Source organism: Camelus dromedarius, chromosome 23, assembly GCF_036321535.1.
Source record: "Camelus dromedarius isolate mCamDro1 chromosome 23, mCamDro1.pat, whole genome shotgun sequence".
In the NCBI taxonomy this organism is placed as follows: domain Eukaryota; kingdom Metazoa; phylum Chordata; class Mammalia; order Artiodactyla; family Camelidae; genus Camelus; species Camelus dromedarius.
The window spans coordinates 20,955,999-20,968,281 of NC_087458.1; the positions used below are offsets into that span (position 1 = coordinate 20,955,999).

The 12,283-nt window shown below is 47.6% G+C and overlaps 1 protein-coding gene across 1 annotated transcript in view; it reads left to right on the forward strand.

The window, feature by feature from the left end:
- The window catches only part of TNN (tenascin N), a 49,744-nt gene that overhangs the window by 26,261 nt on the left and 11,200 nt on the right, over positions 1-12,283 (forward strand). Inside the window, exons 10-14 of the mRNA XM_064477647.1 lie at positions 540-803; positions 5,146-5,409; positions 7,677-7,807; positions 8,881-9,013; positions 9,466-9,617. Of these exons, the coding sequence (XP_064333717.1) occupies positions 540-803; positions 5,146-5,409; positions 7,677-7,807; positions 8,881-9,013; positions 9,466-9,617 (944 nt within the window). The remainder of the gene's footprint in view (positions 1-539; positions 804-5,145; positions 5,410-7,676; positions 7,808-8,880; positions 9,014-9,465; positions 9,618-12,283) is intronic.

Here is a 12,283-nt window from a genome sequence, read left to right on the forward strand (position 1 = left end):
TCAGGAATCAATATCTCCATTTTACAGTTGAGAAACCTCAAAGGCAGAGAAGTGAATGATTTCTATAAGTCCCAAAGTTAGCGCCTGATTCATGGTGTCAGACTTGTGGAATAGTCACAGAATCTTATGGCGCCTTAAAATCCATTTGGCAAGGCCCACATTTTACAAGTGAGGAACGGGGGCCCAGTCAGAGGAGACAGAGTTGTTCAGGGCCGCCCCTGGCTGATGGCGGAGCTGGGCCGAGATCCTTGGTCTGCTGACTCCAGCCCAGGGCTCCTTCTGCCCCTCTGCTGCTGCCCCTCTGCTCCGGGCTGGGACTAGAACGCAGCTCTACTGACTCAGGACCTAGTGCTCATTCTACTGTTCTGTGCTGCCTCCCTGAACACCGAAGAGTCCAGCTGTAGGGAGAAGGTCTATGTTCATGAAACAACTGAATATCCACAGAGGAGATGGGGAAAGCATAAGAATGCAGACTGCCTCACCCCAAGCAACATGGTCTCACTCTTCGCTGCTTGCTAATAGTGCACTTTTCCTTTCAGACATTGACAGCCCTAAAAACCTGGTGACCGACCAGGTGACAGAGGACACGGCCACCGTCTCCTGGGACCCGGTGCAGGCCGTCATCGACAGGTACATGGTGCGCTACACCTCCGCTGATGGAGATGCCAGGGAGGTCCCGGTGGGCAAGGAGCAGCACAGCACCGTCCTGACGGGCCTGAGGCCGGGCATGGAGTACACGGTCCACGTGTGGGCCCAGAAGGGAGACCGGGAGAGCAGGAAGGCCGACACCACGGCCCCGACAGGTAACAAAGCATCATTCTTTGGGAGTGTTAGCCCTGTTGTGCTAAGCCTGTGGATGGTCAAGTTTTGTTTTCCTGTTCTGACACTGGCAGAACTGATGATTTATGGAAGAGCAGGTTGGTGTTCCTTCGTAATAGGCTGCACACACCATCCCTTACTTCCATTTAACTGGCATCCTTACAAGTCATGTCCACCTGACAGTCTCCAAGCTACAAGTTTGGCCTGGCTGGATGGTCATGTCCAGCCACACTGCTCCTCTGAGAGCATGAATCTTTTGTTGTGGGCAGTGTTGAGGGTCTCCTATTGAGTTTGTGATTGGTAACAGGAGGTGAAAGTCAAATGTTAATACAAATATGTTCAAAGTTCAAGTTTAAAAAAGTAGACTTTACATCTACTAGAGCAAGTAGATGTATGTGGTTTGCTTTACTGTAAATGAGTCATATGATTATTCTGGTTTTGAGAATAAGGAGAACTTCTATGTTATATTCTTATCTTATTGAGAAAGAGATATATGACTGTATTTTGACATATGACTCTATTTCTGTACAGTGATTCAACGAGTAAGCCAGCATTGCCAGTGAACCTATGATATGCTAAAGGATATTAAAACTGGGTTTTAACTTTGTTGATTCATTTAACAATGTGTACTGAGCATTTTCCACATGCCCGTTTTTCTACTAGGCAGTGGGAGCCCCGAGGGGAATAGAATACAGCCCTCCTCCTCTGGGAGCTTACACTTGCATCTGGCAGTTAGCATCTTCTTGTATGAAATGGGAGGCCTATATTGACATGATGCTAGAAACAAAATTATTAGCTGCTTGTGAGCAGGGACCACGTCTTCTCAACGGGACCCTGCACACTGCCAGTTCTTGCCTTGTACAGAGTGGATGTTTGATGTATGCTTATGAAATGAATAAAGAAATTTGTTTTGCTGAACTGTTAGTAGAGGTAATAGTCTACTTGGTCTACTGTGCATTCTTCTTGAGGAGTCAAAGTCTATCTGGGGAGAGAAGGTGTGTGTCCATGACACAGAGCATGCAAGATGGAAAAGCCACAACACGTGAAGGGGTGCCAGCCCAAGCAAAACGGCCATGAGTCTCTGCACTCTGTGGCCTGTTAGTAATGCATGTTGATCAGCATTTTTTCTTTCAGACATTGACAGCCCCCAAAACCTGGTGACAGACCAGGTGACAGAGGACACAGCCACCGTCTCCTGGGACCCGGTGCAGGCCGTCATCGACAGGTACATGGTGCGCTACACCTCTGCGGATGGAGACGCCAGGGAGGTCCTGGTGGGCAAGGAGCAGCGCAGCACCGTCCTGACGGGCCTGAAGCCGGGCGTGGAGTACACGGTCCACGTGTGGGCACAGAAGGGAGACCGGGAGAGCAGGAAGGCCGACACCATGGCCCCGACAGGTAACAGGAGGGAAGAGAAAAACAGACTAGGGTTATCACTGCGGGCTAATATACTGTGACCTCAGGGCCTGTGCACCATTTTAGGAGAGTTTGCTGTAAAAATTTCGTTCACCTAAAGAAAGAACAAAGCATAGTAATGGGCTCAGTACTAAGCAGTCCCATGAATGTCTTTTCCAACACCTGTGTTTTTAACCCCTGTGCCTATCAGTTATAGGAATTTATAGGGAATAAGGTAAAACTAATATAAAATTCCTAAAAACGCTGGATTAAAGAATTGTTCCATGGCAAGCTATTTTATGTGGATTTGACTTAGTAACTGTGGTGTTCAGTTTAAAGGAATAATTTTATGGTGGCTGGAGCTCTGCGTTCATTTCAAAATGCAGCTAAATTTTAATGAACATTTTCTAAGTGCCAAGCCTGGGACACAGTGGTGAACAAAACAAGTATGATTCCTACTGTCTTGAAGTCCAGTGGGAAAGACAGACAATCAACAGACAAACACATTTATAACTCTACATTACAGTAAGTTCTATGAAGGAGACGAACATGGCGTGGGTATAGAGATGAACAGCGCATGGCTGTTTCTTAGATGGCCTGGGGTGAATAATGGTTAAGCACATATTGACAGAAATATCCAAATAACAGTGGCTGAAACAAGAAAGAAGTTTATTTCTCTTTTGTGGAATGGTCAGAGTGTAAGTGGCTCCATGGTACAGGAGACCCAGGCTCCTTCTGTATTGTTGCTCAGCCATTCCTAGGGCGTCACCTACATCTCCATGGTCATCATACACCCTCATTCCAGCCAGTAGAAAGGGGCATGGGAAAGGGGAGAGTGACTGCACTGCACACATCACGTCTTCATTCCACTGGCCAGATCCAAGATGGTGCCAGACCCCACTTCAAAGGAACCTGGGAAATAAAGTCTTTAGCTGGAGGGCCATGTGCCCAGCATACCATTCTGTTATACTGCCCCATCCAACACAGTAGCCACTAGCAGCATGTGGCTATTTAAATTTTAATTAATTAATGGTAATTTAAAAATTATTATCTCAGTTGCACTAGCCACATTTCAAATGGTCAGTAGCCACATGTGACTAATTGCTACTTTATTGGACAGTGCAGATGATAGATTATTTTGATCATGGCAGAGAGATCTGTTGGGCAGCATGCTTGTAGAGGAAGGGGAGAATGGGTATTGGGAAAAACTGGCCATTTGGGGCAGAGGGAAGAGTATGTGTGATGGCCCTAAGCTAGAACAGCACGAGATGATTGAAGAACTGAAAGGCTGGGGTTTCTGGAGCCTGGAGGGCGGGAGAGAACCTGGCATGAAATGACGTGAGAAGGAGGAAGGGTCAGATGATACAGGACCACATGGTGCCTAAAAGAGGGAGTGCTGTATTTATTAGAAGAAAAGTCACATGATGCGATATTCATTTGAAAAAGATTATTCAGGCTGCAGCGAGGAGAGTAAGTGGAAGAGACGACAAGCGTAGAAGGGAGAAGATTAGTGAAAATGGTCTGGTAAAAGCTGGGGGAGAGATGATGACAACGATTTGGACAAGTGTGGCAGCAGTAGGAAAAAAGGGGACATTTGGGCACATATTTTGGAGGCATAAATGACCGTATTTGTTGATGGATGAGATGTGAGGCAGGAAGAAAATGAGGAACCAAGTATGACCTGTGCTTCTGACTTGAGCAACATGGAAGATTGGGGCATCATTTTCTAAGAGATAAAAACGTTTGAGGAGGAATGTTAATATTTTTAGATATTTAAGCTTGAGATACTTGTGAGATTCCTTGGTTAATTGAATGACTACTTTCTTGGTCCCACAAATAATTTGTTGAGTGTCTAATACACTGCTTTGGATATGCGGCTGTAGATACAAGTCAGAAGCTCAGAACTGGTACGTACTAGGGAGCCATGAGCATCTGGCTGACATTTAAGGCTATGGACACAGGTGAGATCACTTGTAGAGAGAGGAAGAGAGGGAACCTTGGGTGCCCCAACATTTTCAGGGTGCTGACAAAGGGGAACTGAAGAGGAGGAATCAGAGAGTGGGGAGACACCCAGGGGAGTGTGGGGTTATGAAAGCCAAGAGCCGAGAGTGTCTCAGGACAGGGAGTGGCTCAGCTCAGCCAAACGCTCCTCAAAGGTTGAGCAAGGTGAGAATGACAAGGGTCCACTGGATTTGGCAACATGAAATTGTTGGTGACCTGGACTAGCGGTTTTAGCATGTGGTGTAGAAAATGTCAAACTTCACTGAGTTGATGGGTGGATGGGAGGTGAGGGGTGAAGCTAAGATACGCAGACAGTTCTCCTAAGAAGTCTGTCGGTTAAGGGGTTACAGAGGGAGAGCCTAGACCGTGTTTGTCTGGGCGTGATGGTGGAGGAGGAAAGACTGAGGACGTAGGAGAGAGGGGATGGAAGACAGGGAGTCAATTCCTCGAGAAGGTGGGAGGGCTCAAAATTCAGAGCAAAGAGGGTCTAGGTTTTAACACAAGAAAGCAGCGGGGTCTTGGACAAGTCTTTCCATTTCTCTGGGTCTCCATTCTCCTTTCCTTTTATGAAAGACAAGAAGGTTGAAAGTTATGACTTCTGAGCTCTCAAATTCTATGAAACAAAATAACTAGATAGCATGGAGATAACGAAAGAAGTGGTTTCAGTCACAATTTGGGTGGCTTATCCGTTGCTCAGAGATTTTTATTTTTATTTTTTTTTTTATATTTATTTTTGTAGAAGGAGAGAAAATTTCCATGTTGATAAACTTGGAGAAGATCTCATCCCTTCCAGGTTTAATATGCGGTGGCTTGTTTCCCTGGGGAATGTTTTAAATGAAATTGTATTGTTAATAAAGATAACTTGAATGGTGATGGGGTGGTGGGATCTCCTCCCTGGGCTCTAAAATTCAGCCTTTCCTTTTTAAAAAGAAATTGACAGCCCCCAGAACCTGGTGACCGACCGGGTGACAGAGGACACAGCCACCGTCTCCTGGGACCCGGTGCAGGCCGTCATCGACAGGTACATGGTGCGCTACACCTCCGCGGATGGAGACGCCAGGGAGGTCCCGGTGGGCAAGGAGCAGCGCAGCACCGTCCTGACGGGCCTGAGGCCGGGCGTGGAGTACACGGTCCACGTGTGGGCCCAGAAGGGAGACCGGGAGAGCAGCAAGGCCGACACCACGGCCCTGACAGGTGCTGTGAGGGACGGGGACACGTCGAACTCTTCGCACCTCTCAGGAGAGCGTCTTCCTCTGCATCTGGGCTGGGAGGGGAGCAGAGAGCACAGCTGTTCCACTTGAGGGCATTCTTCCACCTTTTTGAGATAATACGTCGACGCGACAGTTCAGGTTAAGATGAAAGCGTGTAGCGGCAGCTGTGTGAAAGTCAGACTGTGTGACTCTTCAAGGTGATTGTGCAGGAGGCGGTCCCTCACCACCCCACCACCCAGCCCAGCTCCCGGGCTCTCCACCCTGGACGTGAGGACCCGGCTGGGCCTCAGCTCCAGACTGGAGAAGAGGGAGGCAAGGGGCCTCTTCTGCTCCCATCTCCAGATGGGGGGCTGTGGCGGAGCAGGAGCAGCCTCCTCCCCTCCCTGTCCCTCTCCAGTTGGTGACCGAAGGGGCCTGGACTGCTTGTATTTTATGTGCGTGATGAGGCCCTGGTCTTGCTGAGCATCACAGAGACAGGCCTTGGAGGGACCTGACAAGATCACTGAGCCCACCCTGGCCTCTTCAGACAGTCCGGGCAAGGCCTGGCCGTCCCCTGTGTGGCCGAGTGCCCCATGTGCGGCCACTGGAATTAGAGGTGTCTTGAATTTTTTATTATTTTTGTTAGTTACAATGAACAGAAGTTTTAAATAAAAAAAAGTAGCACATGCTTATAGTAAAAAGTTTTAAACTAAAACAGGTGTGTAGAAAGAAAAACTTGTTTCCACGTTCCAGACTCCCTAATACCCAGGGCTGCTGTCCTAAGAAAATCCACATCTTCCTCCTTCTCCCCTCTCCCCTCCCTCCTTCCTCTTTCTGTCTCCCCCTCCCTTCCTCTTTCCCTTATTCCTACTTCCTCTCTTTCTTCCTTATCTTTTCTTTTCTTCACTGTCCCAATTTTATTTTATTTTATTTTTTTCTTCACTGTCCCTATTTTAAAAGTCAACAATGTTTCAGTCTTTCTTGGTCATAGAATTGTGGAAGTAACTAAGACAGACATCTCAAGTCTGTCACCCCGGGAGATGGGTGGGCAGTCAAACAGGTGGCAGAAGCCAGCTGAAGACACATAAAGAGTTAAGGTTTTGCTTTGATTTTGAAAGCAGGAAATTTAGTCTTTCCATGTGATGGATGGAATAAAATCCATACCAGATGCTACGCTTTAGAACGTCACACCAAAGCTGATATTACAGAAACTCAGAATTTGTCAAAACATCCTAATTCAAAACAACAGCTGCCTGATTTCTATTAAAACACTGCAATTCAGTTCTCAGCCGAAATGCTACTGGAAAGAAAATAGCCTGGAGACATCTTTTTTGGAAAATTCTAAATTAAAATCACCTTCTACAATAATGATTTTTCAGAATGGAAATTTCCACTCATACCTTGTTTGGTTAAAAAAAAAATGAGCCATCTGACCAGTTAATGTGGTGTTGACTAGAATTTTTGCTGAGCTTTACTTTACTTTTCATGGTTTACAGCGTACGCACACCCACGCTCTCCCTCTGGTGTTTGGGTGGGAAAGTGCGTAGGAACCAGAAGAAAGGCCCTGCTTTTCCCACATCTCTACTCCCCTTCCTTCCTTTCTCACCTCCTTTATACAAGCACGTCCCCCACTTCCCCGTTCTGTACAGGGTGCACACCTAAGTCTGCTACTTAGTTATGTGAGAAATAGAGCTTTTAGTTCTATACCAACTTCATTTCCATCATAAGCCCCCATTCTCCTTGTTGGCTAGAAATCTCAATAAATTTAGTGTCATATGCCTTCCCCAGGGCTGTATGTAAAGTCTTGGGTCATTTCCCAAGGCCAGGCATGGGGCGGGGGCCCATCCCTCATTTTATTCATCTTTCCGGGTAGGTGTTCGCTGAGTGCCCCTGGTTCTGCGTGCCAGGCCTTTTCAGTTCTCGCTCACTCCACTTGGGGAGCCCTGCCACCTTAGGGAACCCGTCTGCTAATGTTGATGGTTCCTATCCACCACTCTCCGGGGATCTGCTCGGGAAGTGGAGCCCGGGTTCACTCCCTCTGGGACCTACCCAACCCCCTGTTCCTTAATCCTCTTGTCCTCAGTGGATGTATACTTTTGGAAACACAGGTCCTAGAGACCTTGTGGCAAGGAAGAATGGAGCCTGCTACCTGCTTGAAGGGAGGAAGAGAAATGGGAGGATGTACAGGGAGAAAATATAAGCCAACACCTCAAAAATGACCTTTCCCCTAGTTATCTTAGTAATAATAATTACCTGACTTTTTATATACAGACATCGACCCTCCCAAAAACCTTCGTCCGTCTGCTGTAACACAGTCTAGTGGGATAATGACCTGGACACCCCCCTCCGCTCAGATCGATGGCTATGTTTTGACCTACCAGTTCCCAGACGGCACTGTCAAGGTACTGGATGCTAAGGAGCATCTTGTCTTTCCTCTTGTGCCCCTGCCCTGCCCCCATGTGAAGCAACTCACTTGGGCAACCGGCTTGATAGCTGGTTCCATGGCAACCTGCTGATAAATGTGTTGATCCTTATCAATCACCTGCTATGTGCAAGCGACAGGGCTAAACACGGTCATTTGTGAACAACGTACGTATGGTCCCACTTTAGAGGAGTTCCACCCTCTTCCTTTGTGCCTTCTCCTTCCTATCTGACTATCACGTATCTGCTGGCCACACATCTGCCCCATGTTATTTTATTTGTTGTCTGCCTTCCCCAATAAATGTTAGCCCCACGAGAACAGGGAACTTTTGTCTGTTTTATTCTATTATTTTATCTAAAGTGCTTGGAACAAAGCACAAAGTAGGTATTCAATAAATATTTATTGAATGAATCAATTAATCCTTATTTCAAGGGTTACACTTCCCACCTGGAACCTGAAGGCCAGCAAATTTTCATAACTTGTCCCAGTGGAAAATTATTATTCTCTTTCCTTGGCAAGGAAGAAAGAAGGGAGGGAGGAAAAAAGGAAGAGCCCTTCGATGTACTCATCATCTCAGTTAATGCTCACGACAGCCCTGCTAGGGAAGTTAGCTCTGTGTTTACAGAGGGAGTCAGACAGGTTCAGAAGAAAGATTGTTGAAAAACCAGCTATTTCCCTGCCTCACAGACAGCAGTGGCCAGTTTCACCTTCCCTGTGATCTTCTCAGTCTGGAGTGGCAGGGGTGGCTGTAGTTGGTGTCCCAGCATGTATCTGGGTGGTGGGGGGCAGTGGTCTCCGGGAGACCTAGTGGGTTCTCCCCATGCAGCAGTGCCAGGTGCTGGTTCCCAGCTAGAGCTCCCAGGAATGCTGAGTCTCCATGGCACGGCCGATCGGAGAAGGGCTGGGACCTCCTGGGGTTCTGGGTGGCCCTTAAAGAGACAAAATTCCACCCTCCCAGGGAGCTTTGGTCGTGAGCACCAGGGAGTGCTGTTGACACCTAGGCTGCTGGGCGCGATAAATGAATGACTGACTGCTGTCTCCTTTGTTTGGTAGGAGGTGCAGCTCGGAAGAGGGGACCAGAGGTTTGAGTTGCAAGGCCTCGAGCAGGGTGTCACCCTCCCGATCTCCTTGGTTGCCTTGAAGGGTGATCGCCGGAGCAGGAGTGTATCCACTACCCTTTCCACAGGTAACGTGGACTCCTGCACTCGGAACGAGAATGTGGTGGAGGACAAGCATTGGAGAGGCCAGAAAAGGTGTCCAGGGAGGAGCAAGTGCCTACAGGGTTATGGATTTCTCTAGGCATGGGGAAATGGAAGGGGAGTTATGGATTCAAAAGAAGTCCAATCCATGGTACAGAGACTCAAGAAGGGAGTGAAATGGGGTATTATTTTGGGGGAGTCGGGTTGGGGGAGGAAGTGATGTGAACTTGACCTTGTTCCCAGAACATTTGGAGGGTTTGTTGAGAGCAGAGTGAGTGAGAAAAATAAGATGTGAGTGAAGAGTTGGAAGAAGCAAAGTAGCAGGAGGTTCCGAAATAATTTCTAAACAAAATAAATTATCTTAAAATAGAGGACTAGCCCCACTCCCTTCCACCCTTGCCCTTCTCCTAATGCTGCTCGCTCTCTGCTTGGCTCCCAGTTGGTGCCCGTTTTCCACACCCTGCGGACTGCAGTCAAGTTCAGCAGAACAGCCACGTGGCCAGTGGCCTCTACACCATCTACCTGCACGGGGACGCCAGCCGGCCCCTGCAGGTGTACTGCGACATGGACACGGATGGAGGCGGCTGGATTGTGAGTCACACAGAGCCCTGGGCGGTGCCTTGTTTCTCAGCCGAGGGAGCTCTGTTTCTTCTTCATCGGTGGGAGAGAGGAGCTTTGGTGGCTTGCAGCTGTTTTTAGAGCGATCCCGCCCCACTGTAAGAACGGGGCCAAAGCACTTCTCTCCTGGGATAGCTCAGCTTTGTTAAACTAAGGCTGATGATCGGGAAGGTTTGTGGGTATCACTGTCTACTAATGCCCTTAACGTGTATATCACCTACATCTTACTCTCTGCAAAGCACTCTCATAAACACGACCGTCACAGGTAAGCTATAGAGTAAGTGAAAGAAATTATTATTTCTATTTTATAGATAGGAAAATTGAAGCCCACAAGGAGAAATGCCTTGGCTAAGTCACATGAGGTAATGACCAAGTTGGGACCAGATTTCAGGACTCCAGCCTCCTAGATCATTGATCTTCCCAATGGGTCAGCTCAGGCCATCCAAGATGGAAACACATGGCCTCTTTAGGAGCTCAGTCTTCTGAACTGGTGTCCTTGGTCCCAGTTCTGAACTCTGGCTCCAAAGTACAGAAGCATAGCCTTTGGAGCTTTGACAGGAGAAGCTGAAGCCTGAGAGAGGGAAGCTTGGCAATGTTCTGATCATCCCTCTTCTGCGTGGAGGTTTTATTCTCTTGGGCCATTGTCTGCTGAAACTACATGGCATCTTCTTTGATTGCATCCGCCTGGTCCAATTATATGATGAGCTGCTTTTGAGAGTTTCAATCTGATCTTTCCGTCCCACCCCCGATCCCCTTCTCCCTGTGCCTGAACAGAGAGAGGCTCTCGCTGCCCCAAGGCAGCCTTCCCCGCTGTGCATCCACCACTCCCTGTGGGAAGGAGAAAGCACGGTCTCAGAGAGCTCGAACTGTGCACACGTACACGTTCGCTCAGGGGCCTGGGAAACCACAGACACTCCAGCAGCCGTGGATAAAATGAGACCATCTGATAAGCAACCAAGAAGAAAACTTATCATCCGCACAGCTGCATCCGGTGGCTGAAAGGCAGTAATTGGGTTGGATGGAGGAGATTCCTGACTGACTTATGAAAGTAATGGAACAGAATGTAACGTGGGAGGCCTTTCACCTGACCGGGCTCACAGGGCTGCACCTGCTGTTTCTCAGCTAAGCGTCCTGTCCCTTCAGGCGTGAAGCCAGTTCCCTGCCTTTGTCCCCCTAGTTGACCACTGGCAGGATGTTTGTACTGTCTCGGGTGGCCTCTTTGAAAGCCAGCCTCACATAGGGAAGGAGATGTGTGTCCAGGGCAACTGTTAGAAGGAGACCTTGAGTCTGTCTGCCTGGGAATACCCGTGATTTTCTCCACAGATATTCATTGAGTGCCTCCTGTGTGTCAGGTGCTGTTTCATATCCTCAAGAACCAGCAGTGAATCAAATAGACAAAAATCCCTGACCTCTTGGAGCTGGCCTTGGACATCTTGCCCATGCGTGTGACCTGGTCACTTCCAGAAATAACAAAATCACTCTGGGTCTGAATCAACACCAATCCCCCACCTGCTCCCAAGCCTTGTTTTCTGACCCAGACTCCTGAAGGTAGTACAAGCTGAGATCCTGTAGGGTTCTCCTCAAAGCCACCACGCTCCAGAAAACATACGGAATCCCGAAAACTTCTCCACCGAATCTTTTACTGACAGTCTCCATGTTTTTTGGAGTTCAAGAGTCTTCCGTCACTGAAGGATGGTCTTAGTACATGGCTCTTATAAATCGAGCTTCTCAAATCTTTTTAAGGAAATGCTTCTCCATCCCAGGCAGGAGGGACCCAATTTGATGAACAGGCCAGAAGAACTCTGCCTTGAGGGTGGCTGAGGCTATGGGTGGGAGGGTGGAATGAAGACCATCAGGGAACACTTAAGTATCTTAAATATTTTCATTTTTGTTTTCCATCTTGCAGGTCTTAAGGACTACATTAGAAGCTCTTTCTACAGGCATTTAAATGAGATTTTCATTTTTTTTCCTCCCAATTTAGTCTTTCAGGACTAAGTTCTTGAGTGCAGTGAAGCTCTGTAGTACAGAACCAGACAGAGGTTTTTTTTTTCCCCCTTGAGACTTATTTGCTAAGGGGCTTTCATTATCCCAGATAGTTCATTATAAGGCATTTTCACCTCATAGAAGGGGATGGACTAGATTCTGACTGAGTCAGTGAAGTCTGCCCCATCAGGATGCACAGATGATCCCTGTGGGTCAGTTCATTTGGAATCTGATAGAATAAAATGCAAACTAACATTTTATTGAGATATAATAATAACTTATTACCTCTGTCTGTGCCAGACTCTGGCCTCAATACTTTATGATTTATCATGATTAATGACCTTGCTGAAGCTTTGGTGTAGGAGAATGACAAATGGGCTATTAACATCTTGATCTAATAGTTTAGAGAAGTGAGGCTTGTCAAGTTTAACTAACTTGTCCAAGGACACCGCTAGTAAGTATAGAGCTGGATCTAAATAATGATGATGCAAAGAGCACCAGAGCCATTTTTTGGAGTTTCCCCAGCCAAGCTGAAGCATTAATAAAACACACACATGCACACAAAATGCTTGGGCACTGTGTTCATTGATTGGAAACAGAGACCAAATGCCTTCGTAAAGCATCTGTCCTCGGAGGGCAGGATCAGACGGAACCTG